Genomic DNA, 24,793 nt, shown 5'->3' with positions numbered 1-24,793 from the left:
CGCAAGAGAAATTACCGTAATGCCACCATATTGGCTGTATAGTGCAACGTCTCAGCTTTCAGAAACCGTTGACGTAATTACGGTAATCTTTTGGTCAGGTCTCATCCGAAGCATGCTAATTATATGTTTATGTATGGACCAATTATATGCTTCTGATTCAACAGGTGGCGTCGTTTGGCGAATCAGAGCGTCCGACACTCGACTGGTGTGCGCCGCCGGCAGCAGGAACGGCACCGAGGAGACCAAGCTGCTCGTATTAGACTTCGACCTGGACGACAAGAAGAAAGAGTCAGACTGAGGCGAGGGAAGGCGAATGAGGAAGTGACATCATCAACCCGGGACAAAAGACTGAGATGAAAATAAGGATTGCGGGTTTTGCTTCTTCGGACACCTCGGACGCTATCTCGTTGTCTTTTTTTTTTTTAGTTTATTTTTTTGACCAAAGTCGTTTTTTTCTCCAAACTGTCATCCGACAGACAGGTGTGAATGTTACAACACGTCCTGATTGGCCGGCAGAGACAGGTGGACAAAAAATTTATGTTTGGCGCTCTTGACGGACAAAAGCATGGATGTAAATGGTTTCTGCAAGAACAAGTGAATGTTGGACAAACAAATTCAGGACTCATCCTGGTGGATTTTAAGAAAAAAAAACTTTACTGAATGTAGCCGATGGGAGAAGAGGAAGGACGGGGGCATTAATTTATATCGCTGCTTCACCAATAAGGAGGTCAACGACGCTGTTACCAACCAAATCTACCAAATACTGACGGTTTCAAGACACATGGGCAACTCTCAAAGGCAAACAGAACCTCATACTCAGCCAGTATTGTCTTCATACCAGCAGTTGCACCCCAAATGTTGCAACTTGTTGTGTTTCTACCCAGAAACAACAGTCAAACAGGGAATAAAAGCTTGTTTTTCCCATCGTGCAAAAGGAGGAAGGCGTAACCAGAGCCTCACATCTGCAACGGCTTTGTCTTAATTTAAAGCTCTACGGAGGCAAAAGGAGTCAACCCTCCATGTTTACTGCGCACTAAAATCACGTTTGAATGATTCACCGGTGTAGAAGGGCGACTGTATGCCATTCAGCTTTTTGAGGATTAGGGAATTTTTTTTTCAATTTTGTTCTGCGGTAAAAAAAAATGTCTCGAACGTGTCGATTTTACGCTCGACCGATCGCACAGTCACACGGCTAGCATTAGCAAGATAGATTAGTGAACACAACACATAGGGCGGCTAATAACTCAAACAGCGCCATCAATGTCACGGCACCACAGTTTTGAAATTCCGTGACCCTTGATATCAAAACTTCCAACTTTTATTTAAAAAGCTATCCACAGCAAAGAAAACATTCCCTAAGTCTGTTTTCCCATGTGACACTAGCAGATCAATCAATGGTGGTTGGAGCCTGTTGGCGTCTAGAAGCCACCGATGCTAACAGCTAACAAGCTAACGAGCAGGTAACTTGATGCAAAGGAGGAAGAGGATTGTTGGCATCGTCAACATTTCCCTCTGACATGTTACGAAATCAAATCAGTTACCATCCACCGCCGCCATTTTTCCACTCACGAGGTCATGGGGAACCACAAGGGGGCGCCATTCACGCCCTTTTTGAGAACACTATATGAGACATGACCCCATTTGAAGGCTTAAACTTGCACTGAATTATAGCATTACTACGTTTTTTGTTTTGTTTTTATTTTTTAGTATCGACATGATTTAAAATCAAGACATAAATAATTTTAAACAGTTCCTCTCCGCAGATAATAATCCAACTGGCTGCCGTTGCCTGGCAACACCTCCAGCCAATAAGCTCCGACAAGTGGTATTCTAGGTTGGGGGGGGCCTATTGCAGGTGTGAGGCGTTCTGATGCTGTAATCATGTAACATAGTGTAAATACAAAGAGGATGTACATATTGAGCTTTTTATAAGGGATGAGAATCAATAAAGATGAGTTTTATACGAGTGGCTGCCTTCTTTTTTATTCTGAACCCCTCCCCTCAAAGTCCAAATAATGTTTTAAAATGAAAAATATTTACATCCAAGAAGATATTTCGTTCTTTTTTTTTTTATCCATATATTAAAGGACGAAAACCAAATTTGAAATATCAGAACCTACCATTTACCTTTCGTCCTTTAATATATATTGTTTCATAACAAATAAGAGTTGTTTCTAGTTTTAAAATTAAACTTGAGATACTGAATTAATGCACAAACACCTTTGAAACTAACCCGCTGGTGTTTTGTAGCTGCTCCTGAGGGAGACATTTGCTGTCAACAAGCTGCAAAGCCTCATGGGTAATAGTTGTTTTTTTTCAGCTGCTCCTCTGGAGGTTAGCCACAAAAACACCAACTCATTAAACTCACAGCATGTTGCTCTTTCTATAGTCGTGTTTTTGTGTATTTAGTTCGTTTGCGGTCGTATCTGAAGACTCGGCAACAAACGATTCATGTAAAAAAAATAAAAAAAAAGTTGTCAACTTTATTTGCCGAAGCAAATAAAGTTTTCCTCCACCACCCAAGTTTATCTGGAGTCTCTCCGTTGAGAACAGATTCTGCTCCTGCAGATATCGTCCGGGCCAATCAGAGCATGTGGGCGGGGCTTTATGGGTTGATTGACAGAAGACTAATAGGCAGTTTAGACTTATGCGTGAAATTGACGGAGAAGCTACGCCGATAGCCCAGACCCTAACGCCAGTTTGTCCTATGTCCTAACATGGAGGGGGCGGAGCTTATATGACCTATACTGCAGCCAGCCACCAGGTGGAGCTCCACATGCTGTGCCTTCACTTTTAGAGGAGCTGTCATGATGTCCACTTTTCCTACAGGTCTATGGTGTCGACACTCGGGCCCTGCAGCATAATCTCGTTACTCCACCGTCTCCACGTACAAAGAGTCCGCTGGTGCTTTTAGTGAGATGAAACCAGCCTTGTGTTTGTGGGCTTTATAACCGCCGCACTCTGCCCACAGCAATTACATTAGCGGCTAACGCACACGCACACACACACACACAACCTCTTCAGCTACTTCAGCTCAGGGGAGACATTTGCTGACACAAGGCTTTATCCGAGTAGCCTCCGACTTTTAAACGGCCGTGAATCCGAGAGAAAGGCAGCTTCACATTAGGAACGATATCGCTGCTGCTCTCGCCTTTTAAATTTGTGTCATTATTTTAGTCATTTATGGTTAACACCCATCTGGGGCAACTTGAGCGCAAGTGGCCGGATAATTATCTTAAATGTTTGTAGTTTCTGCGTGAAATTGACTCAGAAGCTACGGCGACAACGTAGACCCTAACGCCGTAGCCTGACATCCACCTCCCCAGAAATGTAACTACACGTCATGGCGACACAGATTGGTCCGCTTAGTGGTAACGTGTTTCCGCCATCTTCAATAAAGATGGAACACATGGAGGAAAGGTTAACTGAGGAGGTTCGGAGATATTAACATTCGTACGACTCGTCTTTGGTGAAAGTTTCAGTCCCCGACGTTACGTTGTTACAGAGCGAGAACACAAGTGTAAATGGATCACACCGGTGTAGGCTACGTACGTAGGCTGCGGCGTCTACGTCCCGCAGAACCTTAAATCAGCCTTTTGTTTCAACATCAACTGATTAGAACAGTAGTGATGGAGGATTTATTGTAAAAGGCATTCACTAGTGTACCTAATGTTTTGGCAAGAGAGTGCGGCCAAACTGAATACTCAAATTCCAAACACCCATTGGCTTTGGAGGATGCAGTTACCACGGCAACCTGATCTCCCCCTCCCCTCTCCCACTGTTAATGCTCTGCTTCGTTTTAATTAGGGCGTCTCTGGCTCCCTCTAGTGGTAAAACACAAACATTCACACTTGCATTCATTCATTCATTCATTCATTCATCTTCTGTAACAGCCTGTCCCGTGGAGGGTCATGGGCCGAGAGGAGGGGTACACCCTGGACAGGTCGCCAGTCACCTACGGCCAATTTAGAATCACCAATTAACCTAACCAGCATGTCTTTGGACGGTGGGAGGAAGCTGGAGAGCCCGGGGAGAACCCAAGCAGACACAGGGAGAACATGCAAACTCTACAAAGAAAGGAACCAGTCGGACTGGATCAGAACCCAGAACCTTCTGGTGGCTGTGAGGCATCAGTGCTAACCACCACACCACTACGTCGCCTGCACTTGGATTCAGTTCCCTTCAGTTTTGATAAGAGACAGTTCAGCCTTTAGCTTAGCTTAGCTTAGCTTAGCACAGAGACGGGAAATAGTTATCTGTCTTAAAGGTAAACAGCTCCACAAGTTGAAAGGTAAGATAATAAATCTTGTTTAGCTCGCTGTACTATGAGTGTTATGTTAGATAATAGATCAAATTAATTCCACACCAGTAAACGATCTGTAGGCACAAAAGTTTGGGGCTTTTAATTTTGAGTTTATGAAACTCCAAAGTTGTTGTTTTTTTTTCTCTCTGACCAGAAACATCAGTGTCAGAATATTTTCTTCACGACAGTCGGTGGATCGTCGAGAAGCAGTCGCGGGTATCAAGTCTCTGTTACGTCGTCCTCGTCCTCGTCCAGATCACCTAATCGTGCGGTACATCATGAAATCGACCGTGGTGCATCGTGGGAACTTGCCGATGGAGCTCTCCTCCACCGGCGTGTACACTTTGATCTGCCGCATGTGCGTGTCCCTGCCGTTCTGGTGGTTGGCCAGCACGGCGATCTGGATCATGAAGGTGCTGATCGGCTCGTTTGTCCGCTGAAACGCACGGAAAACTCACATTTAGGTCGGAAACAAGGAAAGACAATATTATAACATCTGTGAGGTGTTAAAGACAATGAAGACTTGTTTCCAGTATCTGCTGAACAGTCGTCTACAGCATCTTGGAGGAATTTTAGCCCATTCCTCAGAACAGAACCACTTCAGTTCTGAGATGTTGGTGGGTTTCCTCACATCAACTGCTTGCTTCAGGTCCTTCCACAACATTTTATTGGATTAAGGTCAGGACTTTGACTTGGCCGTTCCTAAACATTCATCTTGTTCTTCTTTAAACGTTCTTTTGTAGAACCACTTGTGTTCTTGGTTCTCGTTGTCTTGCTGCATGACCCAGTTTCTCTTCACATTCAGCTCATGGACAGATGTCCTGACATTTTCTTTTGGAGTTCACTGGTAGAATTCAGAATTCATTGGTCCATTAATGATGTTCAAGACGTCCTGGTCCAGATGCAGCAGAACAGGCCCAAACCAGGACATTAGCACCCCCATGTTTGATGGAGGGATGAGGTTCTGATGTTTCATCTCCAAACATGACGCCTCTCATTTAAACCAAACTATTCTACTTTGGTCTCATCTGTCCACTAAACATTGTCCCAATAGTCTTCTGTCTTGTCCACGTGATGTTTAGAAATGTTCTTTCTGGAGAGCAGTGTCTTTGTCCATCACACCATGGTTGTTCAGTGGATTCATCAACATCAACTTTAGCCAATGTGAGAGAGGCCTTTAGCTGCTTAGAAGTTCCCCTGGGTTCCTTTGGGACCTCTCAGACTATTATGGAGTGATCTTTGTTGGTGGACCACTCCTGTGGAGGGGAACAGTCGTCATCAATCTGTCTGACTGTGGATTATTTGTGGGTTCAAAACTCTTTAGAGGTGGTTTTGTGACCTTTTCCAGCCTGATGAGCAACAACAACTCTTTCTCTGAGCTCCTCAGAAAGCTCCTTTGTCCAAAAACATGTGTTGTGAAGATCAGACTGAGACAAATCCCTGATTTATTTAAACTAAACCAAGAACTGAACCGCACACGAGTCTCATTACATTGATGGAAACACTTCTGACTCTGACTGGACCTTTAAGTTAACCTTTAATCCCAGCAGTGCACTTTCTTCTACATCTCACAGATGCACCATTCCTGTTTTCATTTGTTTGTTGGCGTCTCTTTGTCTACTTTCAGGACTTTTTTGAAAATCTCCTGATGTTTTGAGTCATTTTAATGCAGAAATGTATGAAACTCTGAGGGGTATAGCACCAGCATGGCACGCATCTACCATATTAATTGGAAAAAACAAACAAACAATACATCTCGACACCAGTTTTTCTTATTACAACGGACTGAACAACTATTGTTTCCGTACCTGATTGATCAGGGAGATGTGAATCCATCCGCTGGGCTCCACCATCTCTAACTGCTGCTCGGAGGACGGTGACAACGAAAGAAGAGAATCTGAGCGGCTGTGAAACTTTACGCTGGAAAAATTGATTTACTGAAGAGTTACCCTAATTTCCTGAAGGTTGTGGAAGTTGTTCCCCACTCTGACGGAGATCTTACTCGGCGTGTAGCTCTCGTCCGACTTGTAATCGGCGTAAATACACAGCATCTTCACCGTCGTCCTCCTCCTAGACGCGACAAACGCAACAGATGTGCATTTACAGGTGATTAACGCGTTAGTAAACATCCTGAAAGCGTGCGTTACCTGAACTGTATGTTGACCAGGTGAGGCTGGGATCCATCCGACTGCCAGTAGGTCTCCAGGTTGTCGTCCCGCAGCTGATCGACTCCAAAACCTGGAAGAAGAGATGGACTCACCACCGAGCTGTGTCTATTACAGCAGAATGGATATTTTGGTTTGGAGGAAGAGGAGGAAGAGAGGAGGTGGAGGGTTTACCGGGTTTACAGGAGGAGAGGGACCACACGGCCTGGGACCCGATCTCCCGCACCGTCCCCGTCCGCTCCAGCTGCTTCGGGTCGGCGCCGGGTGGTGTCTTGCTCGGGGTGGCCATCCTTCACCTTCAAAACAGAACCAGATCATCCACATTTAGGTTCAGTAACGGAAAACCATCTAAAATTTGATCGTTTTAAACTTCATTTGAGTATAAACGCATTTATATTAATTGAAGGACTTAGATTTAAGAGGATTTGATAATTTTAAGGTCATTAGAAAAATTCGGCATATAAATAACACAAATATTAGCATCAACTTTAGCCAACAGCTGAGTCTGTGTGTGGTTAAAAGCTTAAGAAGAGAAATGTATGCCTTAATACTTATTTTTAAAAGTAGGAATAACCTTCCAGTAACACAATATTAACTATTTGTTTTTTAAAAAACACGCAATTTCCACTAAACAAATATTTTAAAGGAGTTTAGTTTGGTACTCTAGCTAGCTGCTAGCCAGCTAGCTTATATTTATCCGATATATACGAGCTCAAAGAGGCTAAAACTTTGCTTACGTTAAAACGTTTGAACGCACAACTCACGAGAAGTCTCCAAAACGTCTCGTCAGTGCATGAGATGTGAAGCGGTTTGATAAAATCACAGTTTAAACGCGTTAAATTTACACACAAGCCACTTCGAATCTCCCACTTCCACCAGTCGCCCCTTATTGACGTCACCAGCGGCCGAGTCGCGCGCTGAGTGCGTGCCTCCCGCCATCTTTCCAGCCGGCTTCCAGGAGAGGAACACGTTGCTGGGCTAAAGGAAAAAGGAAAGGGAAGTTTTACTCCCGATTATCTGTCCCCCAAACGTCCCTTCCCGGTTACTTTCTTCCCGGCCGAGGAGCGGGAGCCGAAGCGGGGTGAGTTTTCCGCCTATCGTCGCGGATTCGGTTGTATTTGATGTTTGTTTTGTCACAGAAACGAGCGCTGTTCGCCCACCGAGCAGCTGTCAAAGTGTGGGGCCTGCGCTGCTAACGTGAAGCTAAGCTAACCGTTAGCCTGCCCCAATGATGAGCACTTAACGGCACATTCTGGCTCCGGGTGAAGCGTTTAAAAAGGCTCTTAGTGCTCAACTAAACACACCGTTAGAGCTGATTAATAGTCTGACTGTTTAACGTGTCTTAAATCCCCTGTTGCTGACAAAAGGCCCCGCGGAAAAGACTACGTTTCAGCGTTTATCGATAAGACGCAACTCCAAACTCCATTCAATTATGATCAAAATTAAAGTTTTCTCGATTTCTGTCGGTGGCGCACATTTAGCAAGTCGTGATTTTGATTGTTTTGCCAAAGTTATGGTCCACGGGTGAATTCGACATATTAACTGCTCGTGTATAAACAGGTTATTTGGGGATAAATCCCGAGTTAAATGCTGCTCGACGCCGCCGCCCGTCACGCTGCATTTGAGCCAAATATCAACCGTCAAACTTGACATGAAACCCCGAAATTTCAGCGGAATGGCTTGGAAATTATATGTTGAATGTATTACGTATTTAAAAGGTGCGCACCAATAAATGGTTAAACGTTTTTCAGTCACGTAGTGGCAGGCGTTTACATTCAGGGGTGAGTCAACCGTAAAAACGCTAGATTTTGTAATGGAGTCTGGTGTAGGCTGACATAAATCCAAAACACTGCCAAACCGCAAGCTATCCAGGGTTATTAGCAGATTAATGGGGCCTTAAAATGACAGCCAACTAAATTAGGATCTGACTCGGAGCCAGAAAGCTTGAGTCTGAGTCATGTGCAGGTGGAGGCCGCTTCATTTCGGCCCATTGTTGGGTGCTGCAGGTTTTTTTTGTTCTGCAGGAATGACCGCTTCAGCAGAGTCGACGGGGGTTCACGTGGCGACGCGGGTTCGAGCCCCGGCCGCAGACTAACGCTCAGCGAACTTCTCCTCTCTTCCCCTCAGCTCCACGGGTGTCGAGCGTCCGTCATGGCGGATAAAAACACCAGGATCGCCATCGTCAACCACGACAAGTGCAAGCCCAAGAAATGCCGCCAGGAGTGCAAGAAGAGCTGCCCGGTGGTCCGCATGGGTGAGTGTCGGGACGGGACGGGACGGGACGCCGCGGTCCGACGGGGACGAGCCGACGTAACTGACGTGGTGGTTTGTTTTTTCTGTTTTGCAGGTAAGCTGTGCATCGAGGTGACGCCTCAGAGTAAGATCGTGTGGATCTCTGAGTCTCTGTGTATAGGCTGCGGCATCTGCATCAAGGTACCAGGAACTAAAACCACTCCTCTCTGTTTTGTTTTTTAAACTTTTTAAAGATTTTATATTTATTTAATTTCGTCCTCGTTGCAGAAATGTCCGTTTGGCGCGTTGTCCATCGTCAACCTGCCCAGCAACCTGGAGAAGGAGACGACACACAGATACTGCGCCAACTCCTTCAAACTCCACCGGTACGACGCTGCGTCCAGAATAAATAAACCTCTGATAGATGTTAACGTCTCCTCACAGCACCTCCTCCTCCTCCTCCTCCTCCTCCTCCTCCTCCTGCTCATTCTTCTGTTTCTTCCTCCATCATCGTCGTCTCCATCTCTACATTTTCCTCGTTCATCTTCTTCTTCTTCTTCTTCTTCACTGATTGGTTTGTTCTCCTCCTCCTCCTCCTCTCGATCATCTTCTTCATTCTCTTCCTTTGTCTTTTTCTTCTCCTCCTTCTCCTTCCACTCCTCCTTTTCCTAGTTCCTTTTGATCCTCCTCCTCCTTCCTCCTCTTTCCTGCCCCTCCCGCTCCATCGTCCCCTTCCTCCTCCATCTCCTCCTCCTCTCCTCGATCCTATTTTTTCCTCCTCCTCCTCTTCCTTCCCCTTTCTTCTCTTTCCTGCTCCTCCTCCTCTTCCTTCATTCTTCTTCTTCTGTTTTTTTCCTCCATCGTCGTCTTCTCCTTCTCCTCCTTTTCCTTGTTCATCTTCTTCCTTCTCTTCTCCTCTTTCCTCCTCCTCTCCTTTTTCTTCTTCCTTTCCTTCATCGCCTCCTCTTCCTCCTCCCCATTCTTCTTCTCTTACTTAATTTTCTTCTCTTCCTCCTCCTGCTTTTTCTCCTTCATCGTCTTCTCCTTCCACTCCTCCTTTTCGTAGTTCATCTTCCTCTTGTTCCCCCCTTTCCTCCTCCTTTTGATCCTCCTCTTCCTCCTCTTCCTTCCCTTTTCTTCTCCTCTGTTTTTTCCTCCATCGTCATCTTCTCCTCCTCCTCCTCCTCCTCCTTGTTCATCTTCCTCTTCTTTGCTGATTGGTTCCTTCTTGTTCCCCTCTTCGTCCTCCTCCTTTGGATCCTCCTCCTCCTCCCTCTTCCTCCCTCTTCGTTCTTTTCCCTTTTCTTTCTCTTCTTCTCTATTCTCCTCCTGCTGCTTTTTCTTCTTCATTCCTTCTTCATCGTCTTTTCCTTCTCCTCCTTTTCCACGCTCATCTTCCTCTTCTTCACTGATGGATCCATTCTTGTTCCCCCTTTCCTCCTCCTCCTCCTCCTCCTCCTCCTCCTCCTCTTCTTGATCTTCATCCTCCTCCTTCCTCCTTCTCATCATCCTCCCTTCATCTTGTCATGGTTCATCTTTTCCTCCTTTTGATCCTCCTCCTCCTTTATCTTTCTCTTCTCCTTCTTTCTTTCTCCTCCTGTTTTTTTCTTCTTTTTCTTCATCATCTCCTCTTCCTCCTGCTTTTTCTTCTTCTCTTTTTCTCTTCAGCGTCTTCTCCTCCTTTTCCTCGCTCATCTTCCTCTTCTTCACTGATGGGTCTGCTATTGTTCCTCTTTTTCTCCTTCCTCCTCCTCCTTCTCGCTTCATCTTGTCACTGTTCATCTTCTCCTCTTTCTTCTTTTCCTTCATGCTCTCCTCGTAGGCAGAAACAAAGTTTCTTCTTCTCCTCCGTCTTCTTCTTCTTCTCTTCTATTTCCAGTAGACGTCTTGCTGCTGTGAACACATGTACGTCTAGATTCACGTCATCTGATTCAGTCTCCATGGAAACGGTCGTTGGCTTTAACCCGTGTCGTGGCGGTTGTGTTTTCAGACTTCCTATCCCGAGGCCCGGCGAGGTGCTGGGGCTGGTGGGGACCAACGGCATCGGCAAGTCCACGGCTCTGAAGATCCTGGCCGGGAAACAGAAGCCCAACCTGGGCAAGTTCGACGTGAGTGTTGCCCCGCGCCTCGTTCCGTACGTTGTCAGGGTCAGAGATAACGTCTGGGCGTGGCCAACGTCTCCGCCACGCTGGACAAGAAACTCCCAACGTCTAGAGTCTAATGTGGTGCAGATGTGTCACGACCCGGGCTCAACCAACGGGTGTTAAATTCTGTCGTTCTTATTTTCTAAAAAAAAAAAAAAACATAATAATAATCTTGATGTCTTTATTTAGTTCTTGTTGCAGTTTGTCAAGAAGAATTTAGTTTTTGAAGTCAAAGTCAGATGACAGGTTTAAGACGACGTAGCAGCGTCACTCTGTCTCTGTTTCAGCTTGTGTAGAAAGTGTTGACTTCAAACTATAGACCAGTTGTTAAACTGTGTTGATGGTCCAAGTAAAACTAGACTTATGTTAAATAATTTAACACCTTTTTTACTCAATATTGTCGTCACGTTTGGTGACTTCAGTGTTTTTCTACACAAGTTGTAACGGAGACTCTGAGGCTGCGTCGTCACACGATGTTGTCTTTAAAGTCTAAACGTTCGTTGACGTATGAACCAAACACAGACGATCTAAGCTCGTTGTCACCATGTTGAATGCGGCGGTAGGAATCAAAACTAACGGTGGATCTAGTTTCCCAGTGACCTGGATCAGTTGCTCCCGTGGTGGTTCTCTGGGTGTTGCCTCAGAAGTTGAGATTAGTTAAAGGTTTATTTGTTTTTTTTCGTGGTCTCTTGACGAAGCATCGCTGCTCGTCTCTTCTTCGGTCTACGGTCGACGAGTGGACTCAATTCATTTAAATTTGGTTTGAGCCTAAATGATGTCGTAGCTATGGCGACAGCCCAAACCCTAACGCCGTAGCCTGACGTACACCTCCCTAGAAATGTAGGTACGTGCCACGGCAACGCAGACAACAAGAGCTGTGATTGGTCAACTTGGTAGCAGCGTGTTTTCCGGTTGCTTCTCCGTCTCCGCAATTTTCAAATTGATGGTTTTGGGTCAATAAAGATGGGACACATCTAGGAAAGGTTAACTGAGGAGTTACAAACATTTGTGTGACTCGTCTTTGGCGAAATTTCAGCGAAAGTTTCAGTCGCCGTTGTTGAAAGTGAAGCAGGAAGTAGAAACAAAAATTGACCCGACTGGTAAAAAATGACACGGCGCCGACTAACGTTTGGGTGGAGTTGTTGCAAAGTGAGCCAGACTGACGAGGCACAAGTAGAAATGGAACGCACCTACGTATGTTACCTGGATCGTTGGGTTCTCTACATTCATTCTCTTCACGTTCAGGGTGGGATGTACAAAAAGAGGGTTACCTAGGCAACCAGAGACCCAACGGTGGGCTAGTGGAGTAGAGAGGACGTCTGTATTAGGGGGCGGAGCCAAAGATTTCTTGGCTTTCATATAGTACGGTTTCGTCAACGGGTGTCTGTCGCCGTGGTTACTAGAGACATGAGGGTATTCCGACAGGGTTTTAAAAACTACCGGGCTTAGACCTGAAGGACGTCTCGTGGTAGAGTTAAAGGTTGTGTCTCCTGGTAGACCTGTACGACGTCTCCTGGTAGACCTAAAGGTTGTGTCTCCTGGTAGACCTGTACGACGTCTCGTGGTAGACCTAAAGGTTGTGTCTCCTGGTCCGTGTCCCAGAACCCTCCAGACTGGCAGGAGATCCTGACCTACTTCAGAGGCTCCGAGCTGCAGAACTACTTCACCAAGATCCTGGAGGACGACCTGCGAGCCATCGTCAAGCCGCAGTACGTCGACCAGATCCCAAAGACCGTCAAGGTAAACCTGAGACGTGACGTCCTCGTGTCCACGTCCACCTCTGGTATCACAATAAAAACCTCCTGGTGGACGAGGAGGAGACGGTCTGGAGGTGACCTTTAATGAATGGACACAGTGGAGACATCTTGGTCGTCTTCTGTCCTCCGCCACTTTCTTATTCTCCTCCTTCTCTTCTTCTGCCTTTTCTTTTCCTCCTCTTCTTCCTCCATCTCCTCATTTTCTTCTTCTTCTACATGTTTTGATGTAAACACATCGTCCACCTTCTCCTCCTCCTTCCTCCTCCTCCTTCCTCCTCCCTGTTTCTTTCTTCTTCTTCCTCCTCCTTTCACTTTCTTCCTCCTTCCTCCTCCGTCATCCTTCTCCTCCTCCCTGCTTCTTCTTCCCCCTCTTTTCATTTTCCTCCTCCTTTCTCCTCCTTCTCTTTCTGTCTTCACTCCTTCTCCTCCCTGCTTATTCTTTTTACTTCCTCCTCCTCTTTTTCCTCCTCCTTCTCCAACTCCTCCTTTTTCTTCTGCTTCTGCATCTTTTGATGTAAACCCATCGTCCTCCTTCCTCCTCCTCCTTCCTCCTCCTTTGTCCTCCTCCTTTTCTTCTTCTACATGTTTTGATGTAAACACATCGTCCTCCTTCCTCCTTCCTCCTCCCCCTTCTCCTCCTCCCCCTTCTCCTCCTACAGTGGTTGATGTTTAGATCAGATCACATCATTTGGTTCAGTCTCCATGGTAACGGCTCTGATCAGGTTGACGTGGCATTGATCGGTGTGAACGGTGTTTTCTCTTGGTCTGGTTGTAATGTCCGTCCTCTGCCTCCAGGGGTCAGTAGGGGCCATCCTGAGCAGGAAGGACGACACAGACACTCAGGACATCGTCTGCAAACAGCTGGGTAATAAAAGATTAACTAATATAATTAATTAATAAATGTATTAAAAGACGTAGACGGATCTATAAACATCGGTGCTTGTGTCCGCCGTCAGATCTGACTCACCTGCGGGAGAGGAACGTGGAGGACTTGTCCGGAGGAGAGCTACAGCGGTTCGCCTGCGCCGTCGTCTGCATCCAGAGGGCCGACATGTGAGCAAACGGGCCGGACGCCGTTTTAACCGCCACCCTCCCCCTCGCCGCCGCCTCGACCCCGACCTCAGACTGACGCCTTTTCTTTTTCCCCTCTGACACAGTTTCATGTTCGACGAGCCGTCCAGTTACCTGGATGTCAAACAGAGGCTGAAGGCCGCCATCACCATCCGCTCGCTCATCACACCTGACAGGTAATCGGGAAAACACCTGTCCTAACTCCGCCCCCTGAAACAGTCGGACCTGGACACTCCCATTCATGTCCAGGTCCAACGCTACCCATCCTTCCAGAGAGAACAAAACTCTACTCAATAAAATGCCAAAGTACCCGGAACCAGCTCCGATAGACTCCAGGGTCCCTCTAAAGTCAAGTAGAGCTCCCCCTGGTGTCTGGCTGCAGTATAGGTCATAAGCTCCACCCCCTCCATGTTAGTGGGCGGGGCTTGGGCCAAACTAAAACACTTAAATACACGTCAAAAAAATTTTTTTCAAGGACGGTTTCTGTCATTTTAGGTAGTTAATATAATGTTGATGAATGTTCAAGTGTCAGTTTTTTTGGATAAGTTTAGTTATTTGACGCTATAGAAACAGGATGTGCCATGATGGCGACTACCAGTTGCCATGCCAACCACTCCCTAAAGCGGTCCTGTGGGACCGTGAGAGTTGTAAACATTTATTTTTTAAATAAGTCCAGTGTTTAATCCAACACTTCCTTGTAGCTGGTGGAGGTAGAGCAGAGCGTAGGATTATTTAAACGAAAACGCGAGTGAGTCTGGAGGAAATGTGGGCGGGGCATCGATATCACGGCTCCATTTGGCTCCACCCACGGACCGTAGTGACCAGACTCGAGTTTTGGGTCCAAACGCTCAACATGGCGCCGCCCGTATCCCCTGGAAAATACCGTCAGTTTGGTAAATGACAGGAAGTGGAGACTAGGGCTGAACGATATATTGCATTTGCGATAATATCGCAATATGATCAAGTGCAATTTTCTAACCGCAAAGGCTGCGATTACGGCTGCGATTATACCCTGCTCACGTTGTAGCGCCCGCAAAGTCATAATCACATAACACACCTCCATTCATGGCTTCCTCCGTCATCCACCCACATTCATCTCCTACTCCAATGGAGATAATCCACCGATTCCCGCGTAGTTTGAATCCGTCCTCCAGGAAGGACATTTATGATGAGTGCAAGTCACCGGTGAGCCCCCGCCGATACCGTTCCAGTGGAGCAAGTCCGACTCTGACTGACTGACTGACTGACTACGTTAAAAAACTTCGGTACCGTGAGTACTCGGTGTGCATTTTTGTTTTGTATGTGCCGTTTGCTGCACCGCGACGAGAGGCGCTCGTTATTTTGAGTTATTTCCTTATTTTGTGTCGGAGCCCGCGGTAAAACCCGGAGCGGAGTTTTGAGTTGTTGTTTTGTGGGGGCGCAGGTACTGGACTGAACTGTGATTTTGCGGAACACTGAAACAGACTTTTCCAACCGGACTGAACTGAAATTAAGAGACGGACTAAGGCGCACCCTTTTTTGTTTGTTTGTTTTGGCACTGATGATCATAATTGTGGTTATTATTTTGTGTGGGTTGACTAATTATTTTTTTGTTCTGTTTTATTTTACGTTGTCAGACTTGACTCTGACTGGCACCCCAACATTAAAACGAGTCAAACCCGCTACAACGTGACATGCGCGTGACATGCGCGTGTAAAACGTGTGAGCAAACGAGATTGTCTAATCACAGAGGCTGCACTCTGGTCACGTGACAGTATACTATTGTGTATGTTCAAAATACTATTGTGATTGAATTAGTCAAATAAAAATGTCAGTCATCAATTCTTGCATCACCTCATGTCATCATAACAGGTCTGGCTTCCAGGAAAGAACCGTTTCTTTTTAATCTAATACAGTGTTGGCCATACTATATGATGTATTGCTTGTCTTTGCTTAATAATACAGAAGACAAAGACCTTTAAAATCGCATATCGCATCGCAATCGCAATATTGGCATGAAAAATCGCAATTAGATTATTTTCCAAAATCGTTCAGCCCTAGTGGAGACGTGTAGTCCATGTTTATATACAGTCTATACTCTCTACCATCTGTCCTCTAACCCGAAAACGTCTACTAATCCCAGTCTCAACCCAAAGACACTTAAGACTTTTCATTAAAATAAAAAAGCCATTCATTTGTTTAATTAATTTGATGTTTAATACATGAGGTGACTCCATTGTTGGCTGTTTCAGGTACATCATTGTGGTGGAGCACGACCTGAGTGTGCTGGACTACCTGTCAGACTTCATCTGCTGCCTGTACGGCGTCCCGAGCGCCTACGGAGTCGTCACCATGCCCTTCAGCGTCCGGGAAGGTAAACCTCCAAACGTTGACGCGGCAGAGAAAAAAGAAAAACCCCACCATCAAGATCCAGCGTTCATACCGACAACCATTCTGTATCATCCTCCTTCCTCCAGGTATCAACATCTTCCTGGACGGTTACGTTCCCACCGAGAATCTCAGGTTTCGTGAGACCTCGCTGGTCTTCAAGGTCGCTGAGACGGCCAACGAGGAGGAAGTGAAGAGACTCCGGCACTACCAGGTCTGCTGTTGTCTCTCTTTCTGTCTTTTCTTGCCTGAATGTCTGGGCTTCAGATCCCAGACAGGTTATTTTTTTTTTCTCTGTCCTGACTCCTTGTCGTTGCTTCAGTATCCAGAAATGAAGAAGACGATGGGCGAGTTCACGCTGGAGATCAAAGCAGGAGAGTTCACCGACTCTGAGATCATGGTGATGCTGGGGGAGAACGGTAAGCGGCGTGAAGCGGTCACGATTTCCACAAAAAGGACGAAGCTGTTTATTTGAGTTGTACTTTTCCAGGTAGATTGAGCTTCACCGACCTCAGAGACGTCAGAAGAATCCCAGTTGACGTTAATAAATAAATTCAGAGCCACAGAAAAGAGAGCAGTTGTTGGACGGTTTAGCCTTTGTAGCATATTTTAGCAATCGCTATGTTTGCGTATTCTTCACCGTGGTCAACTTTACACACTTTTGTCCAGAAGGAGGCGTTGGGTGCCTGTTCTTCCTAGCTTCCAAGCTAATAGTACCTGTTCTTAGCTTCTGAGCTAATCTTTCTAGCCTCCCAGCTAATAGTAGCTAGCTTTCCTGTCTCCTAGCTAATAGTGGCTCTTCCTGTCTCCTAGCTAATAGTAGCTCTTCCTGTCTCCTAGCTAATAGTGGCTCTTCTTGTCTCCTAGCTAATAGTAGCTCTTCCTGTCTTCTAGCTAATAGTGGCTCTTCTTGTCTCCTAGCTAATAGTGGCTCTTCCTGTCTCCTAGCTAATAGTGGCTCTTCCTGTCTCCTAGCTAATAGTGGCTCTTCCTGTCTCCTAGCTAATAATAGCTCTTCCTAGTCTTCTAGCTAATAGTGGCTCTTCCTGTCTCCTAGCTAATAGTAGCTCTTCCTGTCTCCTAGCTAATAGTGGCTCTTCCTGTCTTCTAGCTAATAATAGCTCTTCCTAGTCTTCTAGCTAATAGTAGCTCTTCCTGTCTCCTAGCTAATAGTGGCTCTTCCTGTCTTCTAGCTAATAATAGCTCTTCCTAGTCTTCTAGCTAATAGTGGCTCTTCCTGTCTCCTAGCTAATAGTGGCTCTTCCTGTCTCCTAGCTAATAGTGGCTCTTCCTGTCTCCTAGCTAATAGTAGCTCTTCCTGTCTCCTAGCTAACAGTGGCTCTTCCTGTCTCCTAGCTAACAGTAGCTCTTCCTGTCTCCTAGCTAATAGTAACTCTTCTTGTCTCCTAGCTAACAGTGGCTCTTCCTGTCTCCTAGCTAATAGTAGCTCTTCCTGTCTCCTAGCTAATAGTGGCTCTTCCTGTCTCCTAGCTAATAATAGCTCTTCCTAGTCTTCTAGCTAATAGTGGCTCTTCCTGTCTCCTAGCTAATAGTAGCTCTTCCTGTCTCCTAGCTAATAGTGGCTCTTCCTGTCTCCTAGCTAATAATAGCTCTTCCTAGTCTTCTAGCTAATAGTGGCTCTTCCTAGTCTTCTAGCTAATAGTGGCTCTTCCTGTCTCCTAGCTAATAGTGGCTCTTCCTGTCTCCTAGCTAATAGTGGCTCTTCTTAGTCTTCTAGCTAATAGTGGCTCTTCCTGTCTCCTAGCTAATAGTGGCTCTTCTTGTCTCCTAGCTAACAGTGGCTCTTCCTGTCTCCTAGCTAACAGTGGCTCTTCCTGTCTCCTAGCTAATAGTGGCTCTTCCTGTCTCCTAGCTAATAGTGGCTCTTCCTGTCTCCTAGCTAATAGTGGCTCTTCCTGTCTCCTAGCTAATAGTGGCTCTTCTTGTCTCCTAGCTAATAGTGGCTCTTCCTGTCTCCTAGCTAATAGTGGCTCTTCCTGTCTCCTAGCTAATAGTGGCTCTTCCTGTCTCCTAGCTAATAGTGGCTCTTCCTGTCTCCTAGCTAATAGTGGCTCTTCTTGTCTCCTAGCTAATAGTGGCTCTTCCTAGTCTTCTAGCTAATAGTAGCTCTTCCTGTCTCCTGGCTAATAGTGGCTCTTCCTGTCTCCTAGCTAATAGTGGCTCTTCTTGTCTCCTAGCTAATAGTAGCTCTTCTTGTCTCCTAGCTAATAGTGGCTCTTCTTGTCTCCTAGCTAATAGTGGCTCTTCCTGTCTCCTAGCTAATAGTGGCTCTTCTTGTCTCCTAGCTAATAGTAGCTCTTCCTGTCTCCTAGCTAATAGTGGCTCTTCCTGTCTCCTAGCTAACAGTGGCTCTTCCTGTCTCCTAGCTAACAGTAGCTCTTCCTGTCTCCTAGCTAATAGTAACTCTTCCTGTCTCCTAGCTAATAGTGGCTCTTCCTGTCTCCTAGCTAATAGTGGCTCTTCCTGTCTCCTAGCTAATAGTAGCTCTTCTTGTCTCCTAGCTAATAGTAGCTCTTCCTGTCTCCTAGCTAATAGTGGCTCTTCCTGTCTCCTAGCTAACAGTGGCTCTTCCTGTCTCCTAGCTAATAGTAACTCTTCTTGTCTCCTAGCTAACAGTGGCTCTTCCTGTCTCCTAGCTAATAGTAGCTCTTCCTGTCTCCTAGCTAATAGTGGCTCTTCCTGTCTCCTAGCTAATAATAGCTCTTCCTGTCTCCTAGCTAATAGTGGCTCTTCCTAGTCTTCTAGCTAATAGTGGCTCTTCCTGTCTCCTAGCTAATAGTGGCTCTTCCTGTCTCCTAGCTAATAGTGGCTCTTCTTAGTCTTCTAGCTAATAGTGGCTCTTCCTGTCTCCTAGCTAATAGTAGCTCTTCTTGTCTCCTAGCTAATAGTAGCTCTTCCTGTCTCCTAGCTAATAGTGGCTCTTCCTGTCTCCTAGCTAATAGTGGCTCTTCCTGTCTCCTAGCTAATAGTGGCTCTTCTTGTCTCCTAGCTAATAGTGGCTCTTCCTGTCTCCTAGCTAATAGTGGCTCTTCCTGTCTCCTAGCTAATAGTGGCTCTTCCTGTCTCCTAGCTAATAGTGGCTCTTCCTAGTCTTCTAGCTAATAGTGGCTCTTCCTGTCTCCTAGCTAATAGTGGCTCTTCCTGTCTCCTAGCTAATAGTGGCTCTTCCTGTCTCCTAGCTAATAGTGGCTCTTCCTGTCTCCTAGCTAATAGTGGCTCTTCTTGTCTCCTAGCTAATAGTGGCTCTTCCTAGTCTTCTAGCTAATAGTAGCTCTTCCTGTCTCCTGGCTAATAGTGGCTCTTCCTGTCTCCTAGCTAATAGTGGCTCTTCTTGTCTCCTAGCTAATAGTAGCTCTTCTTGTCTCCTAGCTAATAGTGGCTCTTCTTGTCTCCTAGCTAATAGTGGCTCTTCCTGTCTCCTAGCTAATAGTGGCTCTTCTTGTCTCCTAGCTAATAGTAGCTCTTCCTGTCTCCTAGCTAATAGTGGCTCTTCCTGTCTCCTAGCTAACAGTGGCTCTTCCTGTCTCCTAGCTAACAGTGGCTCTTCCTGTCTCCTAGCTAATAGTAACTCTTCCTGTCTCCTAGCTAATAGTGGCTCTTCCTGTCTCCTAGCTAATAGTGGCTCTTCTTGTCTCCTAGCTAATAGTAGCTCTTCTTGTCTCCTAGCTAATAGTAGCTCTTCCTGTCTCCTAGCTAATAGTGGCTCTTCCTGTCTCCTAGCTAACAGTGGCTCTTCCTGTCTCCTAGCTAATAGTAACTCTTCTTGTCTCCTAGCTAACAGTGGCTCTTCCTGTCTCCTAGCTAATAGTAGCTCTTCCTGTCTCCTAGCTAATAGTGGCTCTTCCTGTCTCCTAGCTAATAATAGCTCTTCCTGTCTCCTAGCTAATAGTGGCTCTTCCTAGTCTTCTAGCTAATAGTGGCTCTTCCTGTCTCCTAGCTAATAGTGGCTCTTCCTGTCTCCTAGCTAATAGTGGCTCTTCTTAGTCTTCTAGCTAATAGTGGCTCTTCCTGTCTCCTAGCTAATAGTAGCTCTTCTTGTCTCCTAGCTAATAGTAGCTCTTCCTGTCTCCTAGCTAATAGTGGCTCTTCCTGTCTCCTAGCTAATAGTGGCTCTTCCTGTCTCCTAGCTAATAGTGGCTCTTCTTGTCTCCTAGCTAATAGTGGCTCTTCCTGTCTCCTAGCTAATAGTGGCTCTTCCTGTCTCCTAGCTAATAGTGGCTCTTCCTGTCTCCTAGCTAATAGTGGCTCTTCCTAGTCTTCTAGCTAATAGTGGCTCTTCCTGTCTCCTAGCTAATAGTGGCTCTTCCTGTCTTCTAGCTAATAGTGGCTCTTCCTGTCTCCTAGCTAATAGTGGCTCTTCCTGTCTCCTAGCTAATAGTGGCTCTTCCTGTCTCCTAGCTAATAGTGGCTCTTCCTGTCTCCTAGCTAATAGTGGCTCTTCCTAGTCTCCTAGCTAATAGTAGCTCTTCCTGTCTCCTAGCTAATAGTGGCTCTTCCTGTCTCCTAGCTAATAGTGGCTCTTCTTGTCTCCTAGCTAATAGTAGCTCTTCTTGTCTCCTAGCTAATAGTGGCTCTTCCTGTCTCCTAGCTAATAGTGGCTCTTCCTAGTCTTCTAGCTAATAGTAGCTCTTCCTGTCTCCTAGCTAATAGTGGCTCTTCCTGTCTCCTAGCTAATAGTGGCTCTTCCTAGTCTTCTAGCTAATAGTGGCTCTTCCTGTCTCCTAGCTAATAGTGGCTCTTCCTAGTCTTCTAGCTAATAGTGGCTCTTCCTAGTCTTCTAGCTAATAGTGGCTCTTCCTAGTCTTCTAGCTAATAGTGGCTCTTCCTAGTCTTCTAGCTAATAGTGGCTCTTCCTAGTCTTCTAGCTAATAGTGGCTCTTCCTAGTCTTCTAGCTAATAGTGGCTCTTCCTAGTCTTCTAGCTAATAGTAGCTCTTCTTGTCTCTTCATTAAATCTCTGACTTTGTTTACAGGCACGGGGAAAACGACCTTCATCAGGATGTTGGCTGGAGGACTAAAGTCTGACAGCGGAGGTGAGCGTAACACAAACAAACAAATAAATAAACAAACAAACAACGGGACGTCCTGACCTGAGCTCTGTCTTCCAGGAGAGGTCCCCATCCTGAACGTCAGTTACAAGCCTCAGACCATCAGCCCCAAGTTTAAGGTTGGTTGGTTTCACAACGGTTCTTCTTCTCTGCTCAGTTAATAATGTCCTTTACATCTCACCACCAGCAGGGGGAGACATCTTCTTCTTTCAGTCTCCTTCATCGTCTCCTCCTCTCCTTTACGTCTTCTTTGTTCCTCCTTTTTCATTCTCTTTTCTTTGTCCTCTTTGTCCTCCTCCTTCTCCTTCTCATTTCTTCCTCCTTATTTCTTCTTCCTCCTCCTCCATGTTTTGATGTGTCTGATCTCATGTGAATCAGTCTCCATGGAAACGTTGCCTGATCAGGTTGCTCTGATCCGTGTGACTGCGTGCTGAGTGATGAGGTCACTTCCTGTTGCAGGGCAGCGTCAGAGCTCTGCTCCATGAGAAGATCAGAGACGCCTACACCCACCCTCAGTTCATCACTGACGTCATGAAGCCCATGCAGATCGAGAGCATCATCGACCAGGACGTAAGACCCAAGCCCCCTTTATGTTTACTGGCTCAGCATCAGGGACGGGACCATTAACCTCCTCCTCCTCCTCCAGGTCCAGAACCTGTCTGGTGGAGAGCTGCAGAGAGTCGCCCTCACCTTGTGTTTGGGGAAACCGGCCGACGTTTATCTGATCGACGAGCCCTCGGCTTACCTGGACTCTGAGCAGAGGTTGATGGCTGCCAGAGTCATCAAGAGGTCTGCTCCTCCTCCTCCTCCTCTCAAACTTAAAAATACAACCAGAGCACTAGTACTTAGATGAGACATTTTTAGCGTCATAGTCCTCAGGTGAGACTTTTTTTAGCGTCCTACTACTCAGGTGAGACTTTTTTTAGCGTCCTACTACTCAGGTGAGACTTTTTTAGCGGCCCAGTACTCAGGTGAGACTTTTTTTTTTGCGTCCTAGTACTTAGATGGAACTTTTTTAGCGCCCTAGTACTCAGGTGAGACTTTTTTAGCGTCATAGTCCTCAGGTGAGACTTTTTTTTTGCGTCCTAGTACTTAGATGGAACTTTTTTAGCGCCCTAGTACTTAGGTGAGACTTTTTTAGCGTCATAGTCTCAGATGAGACTTTTTTTTTTAGTGTCAGTTAGCTTACTGACCGTGATGTAATCTCTGTCATCTGACTGGTATTTCTTCACAGATACATCCTCCACGCCAAGAAGACGGCGTTTGTGGTCGAGCACGACTTCATCATGGCGACCTACCTGGCCGACAGGGTCATTGTGTTCGACGGTATTCCCTCCAAGCACACCGCGGCTAACACGTAAGACGCCTCCCGACGCTTTGAGCTCCCGACCGGCTGCTCCTGGGTTGCGGCGTTTTTAAACCTGTGTCTGTTTCCCCCCTACGTCAGGCCTCAGAGTCTGCTCGCCGGCATGAACCGGTTCCTGTCGCTGCTGGAAATCACGTTCAGGAGAGACCCCAACAACTTCAGGCCGCGAATTAACAAGCTCAACTCCATCAAGGTACGTCGGATTTAGACTTCCAAACTAAAATCATTTACTTAAAAAGTTACTTACAAGATGGCTCGCTGTCTGCTGTCGCTTCAGAACCAAGAGCAGTGATTTATTTATGTGTGCGAAGACACGAGCTAACCTTTGACCTCTCCCTCGTCTCAAACAGGACACAGAACAGAAGAAGAGCGGGAACTATTTCTTCCTGGACGACTAAGAATTCGCCCCATGTGACCAACTGCGACTCCCCCCGGCCGCGGCGGGATGTCTGCGGGCGCTCAAGCCCCCACCCCTCCCCCAGAGCGAAGCCAGAACATCCAGGCTACATCCACGCTAAACGGCAGACGTCTTCTTTTTAAATAAATCAAATTACACCAAACCATCGGCCTCCATGTACCGGGCTGCGTTCAATAGCCAGCGATGTTGTGACATGTTTAAAGTTCATACGAGTTGCATTGCATTCGGTGTCCGTCGGCCTGAACGTGCTGGGCTGAGATTCACAAGGCAGCGACATTGTGGAGCGTATTTTAACACTCATGCATTTACAACAAGAAGTGATAATAAACTGATGCTTCCTGACCCAGGAACTGTTTCTCTTTCTTCTTCTGTTGTGTTCAGATGTAACTTAAACAATGCTAAGCTAGGCTCGTTAGCATTCAACCCTAACCTCAGCATCCTACAACCAATACTGTATATAAAGATGTACCTGCTTGTCAGATGTGAAGCCAAAGCAAGTAGAGCTCCCCCTGGTGTCTGGCTGCAGTATAGGTCATAAGCTCCACCCCCTCCATGTTAGTGGGTGGGGCTTGAGCCAAACTAAAATACACTTCAAATAATGACATGTATTTAATGTGTTTAATGTTTTTTTTTGGATAAGTTTAGTTATTAGACGCTAAAGAAACAGGATGTGACATCATGGCGACATCAGGGCGACCACCAGTTGCCACGCCAACATCGATATCCACTCTCGGACTGCACTGATCAGACTCTAGCAGACTATAAAGCTGCTGGCGCCACCAGTATCCCCGGGAAAATAGCGTTGATTTGGCCAACGCAGGAAGTGGGGACGCATTGTCCATAGTTATATTGTCCAAAACCATCATCACATTAGAGGGACGACGACTGAGATGGTTTTGGACAATATAAATATGGACAATGCGTCCCCACTTCCTGCGTTGGCCAAATCAACGCTATTTTCCCGGGGATACTGGTGGCGCCAGCAGTTTCAGAGTCTGCTAGAGTCTGATCAGTGCAGTCCGAGAGTGGATATCGATGTTGGCGTGGCAACTGGTAGTCGCCATGTCACATCCCGTTTCTATAGCATCAAATAAAACTTATCCAAAAAAAATGACACATTAAATACACGTCATTAATTGAAGTGTATTTTAGTTTGGCCCAAGTCCCGCCCACTAACACGGATCGTCCCTCTAATGTCCTCATTCCTGTCCATCCTGGTCACACCCAGAGGAAAACCTCAACGTCTTCAGCTCTGCTACCTCCAGCTCCTCAAAGCCACCGTCTCCGTACCGTACAACATCACAAGTACCTTTAAAGTCCTGCACCTCAGTCCTTTTGGAGGATTACTGGCGAGAGAGAGAAACCACAATGCTGCTCACTTCTCACTGCACCTCCACCACCTTGTTCTGGAAAAACGGCTTTAAAACACTCGCTTGTTAAACAAACCAGTTTAAAACTCCATCGTCATCTCTCCTAGACACTGGATGATTAATTTGAGCTGTTTATGAAATCACATTTAGACTCTAAACGTTTAATTTGAGGGTTTTCACGTCCAAAGGCGCTGACTGTTCTCTCTTCGGGTCAATATTACATTAATTCACAAATATGAAGCTAGCAGATAGTTAGCTTAGCATAAAGACTGGGAGCTACCACGTTTACTACTGCTGTTACCGTATTATAGCTCATACAGTCCCCCCCCCAGGAGTTACGGAACATTTTCCTAAAACTCTTCCCAACGTATGCAGCCTTGATAAAACTTGATATAATCAAACATTCACCAGTGATATTTAGTAGCTTTTGGTACATTTTGGATATGAAATACATTTTAAGGCTCACTTTATATCAAATATAGTGGTCAAAAATATTAGCCCCCATGTGAATTTTTGTTTTCAAAACACACCT

The 24,793-nt window shown here is 46.1% G+C and overlaps 3 protein-coding genes across 8 annotated transcripts in view; 2 read left to right on the top strand and 1 right to left on the bottom strand.

Moving 5' to 3' along the window:
- The window catches only part of LOC311503855 (F-box/WD repeat-containing protein 7-like), a 36,112-nt gene extending 35,644 nt beyond the window's left edge, over nt 1-468 (top strand). For all 4 annotated transcript variants that reach the window (XM_084566749.1, XM_084566748.1, XM_084566751.1 and 1 more), the window contains one exon: nt 165-468. In XM_084566749.1, coding sequence (XP_084422875.1) covers nt 165-298 — 134 coding nt within the window. In that variant the 3' untranslated portion in view covers nt 299-468. The remainder of the gene's footprint in view (nt 1-164) is intronic.
- Nucleotides 469-4,139: 3,671 nt separating this feature from the next.
- Nucleotides 4,140-7,358, bottom strand: anapc10 (anaphase promoting complex subunit 10). 3 transcript variants are annotated; one of them, XM_084574143.1, is made up of 6 exons: nt 7,233-7,358; nt 6,643-6,764; nt 6,451-6,541; nt 6,253-6,373; nt 6,112-6,165; nt 4,140-4,739 (listed from the first exon to the last, which is right to left on the bottom strand). In XM_084574143.1, exons 2-6 carry the CDS (start codon nt 6,755-6,757, stop codon nt 4,560-4,562), a joined length of 561 nt encoding a protein of 186 aa, XP_084430269.1. In that variant the 5' UTR covers nt 6,758-6,764; nt 7,233-7,358; the 3' UTR covers nt 4,140-4,559. The 3 variants fall into 3 exon arrangements, with proteins under 3 accessions (XP_084430269.1, XP_084430267.1, XP_084430268.1); XM_084574141.1 differs by having other exon boundaries at nt 7,206-7,348; XM_084574142.1 differs by having other exon boundaries at nt 7,226-7,343.
- A 49-nt stretch (nt 7,359-7,407) lies between these two features.
- Nucleotides 7,408-23,260, top strand: abce1 (ATP-binding cassette, sub-family E (OABP), member 1). The gene is made up of 19 exons (XM_084567495.1): nt 7,408-7,549; nt 8,596-8,722; nt 8,816-8,901; nt 8,989-9,086; nt 10,691-10,808; nt 12,447-12,584; nt 13,397-13,466; nt 13,558-13,654; nt 13,759-13,848; nt 15,904-16,025; nt 16,129-16,253; nt 16,362-16,458; nt 21,033-21,092; nt 21,168-21,226; nt 21,567-21,677; nt 21,754-21,896; nt 22,342-22,464; nt 22,555-22,666; nt 22,824-23,260. The coding sequence occupies exons 2-19, from the start codon at nt 8,620-8,622 to the stop codon at nt 22,869-22,871; spliced, it is 1,800 nt and encodes a 599-aa protein (XP_084423621.1). The 5' UTR covers nt 7,408-7,549; nt 8,596-8,619; the 3' UTR covers nt 22,872-23,260.
- The last annotated feature ends 1,533 nt before the right edge of the window (nt 23,261-24,793 follow it).

Source organism: Chelon labrosus (genome assembly GCF_963514085.1).
Source record: "Chelon labrosus genome assembly, chromosome: 1".
NCBI lineage: Eukaryota > Metazoa > Chordata > Actinopteri > Mugiliformes > Mugilidae > Chelon > Chelon labrosus.
The sequence above is the reverse complement of the archived record's forward strand: the minus strand, read 5'-3'. Positions and strand labels throughout refer to the sequence as shown.

Coding starts and splice junctions, on each gene's coding strand:
- abce1 (XM_084567495.1), top strand. CDS start 8,620: ATGGCGGATAAAAACACCAGGATCGCCATCGTCAACCACGACAAGTGC. Junction 13,849..15,903: donor TCGCTCATCACACCTGACAG/GTAATCGGGAAA, acceptor TGGCTGTTTCAG/GTACATCATTGTGGTGGAGC. Junction 16,026..16,128: donor GCCCTTCAGCGTCCGGGAAG/GTAAACCTCCAA, acceptor TCCTTCCTCCAG/GTATCAACATCTTCCTGGAC.
- anapc10 (XM_084574143.1), bottom strand. CDS start 6,757: ATGGCCACCCCGAGCAAGACACCACCCGGCGCCGACCCGAAGCAGCTG. Junction 6,374..6,450: donor CTGGTCAACATACAGTTCAG/GTAACGCACGCT, acceptor TGTCGCGTCTAG/GAGGAGGACGACGGTGAAGA. Junction 4,740..6,111: donor ACATCTCCCTGATCAATCAG/GTACGGAAACAA, acceptor CGTGCGTTTCAG/CGGACAAACGAGCCGATCAG.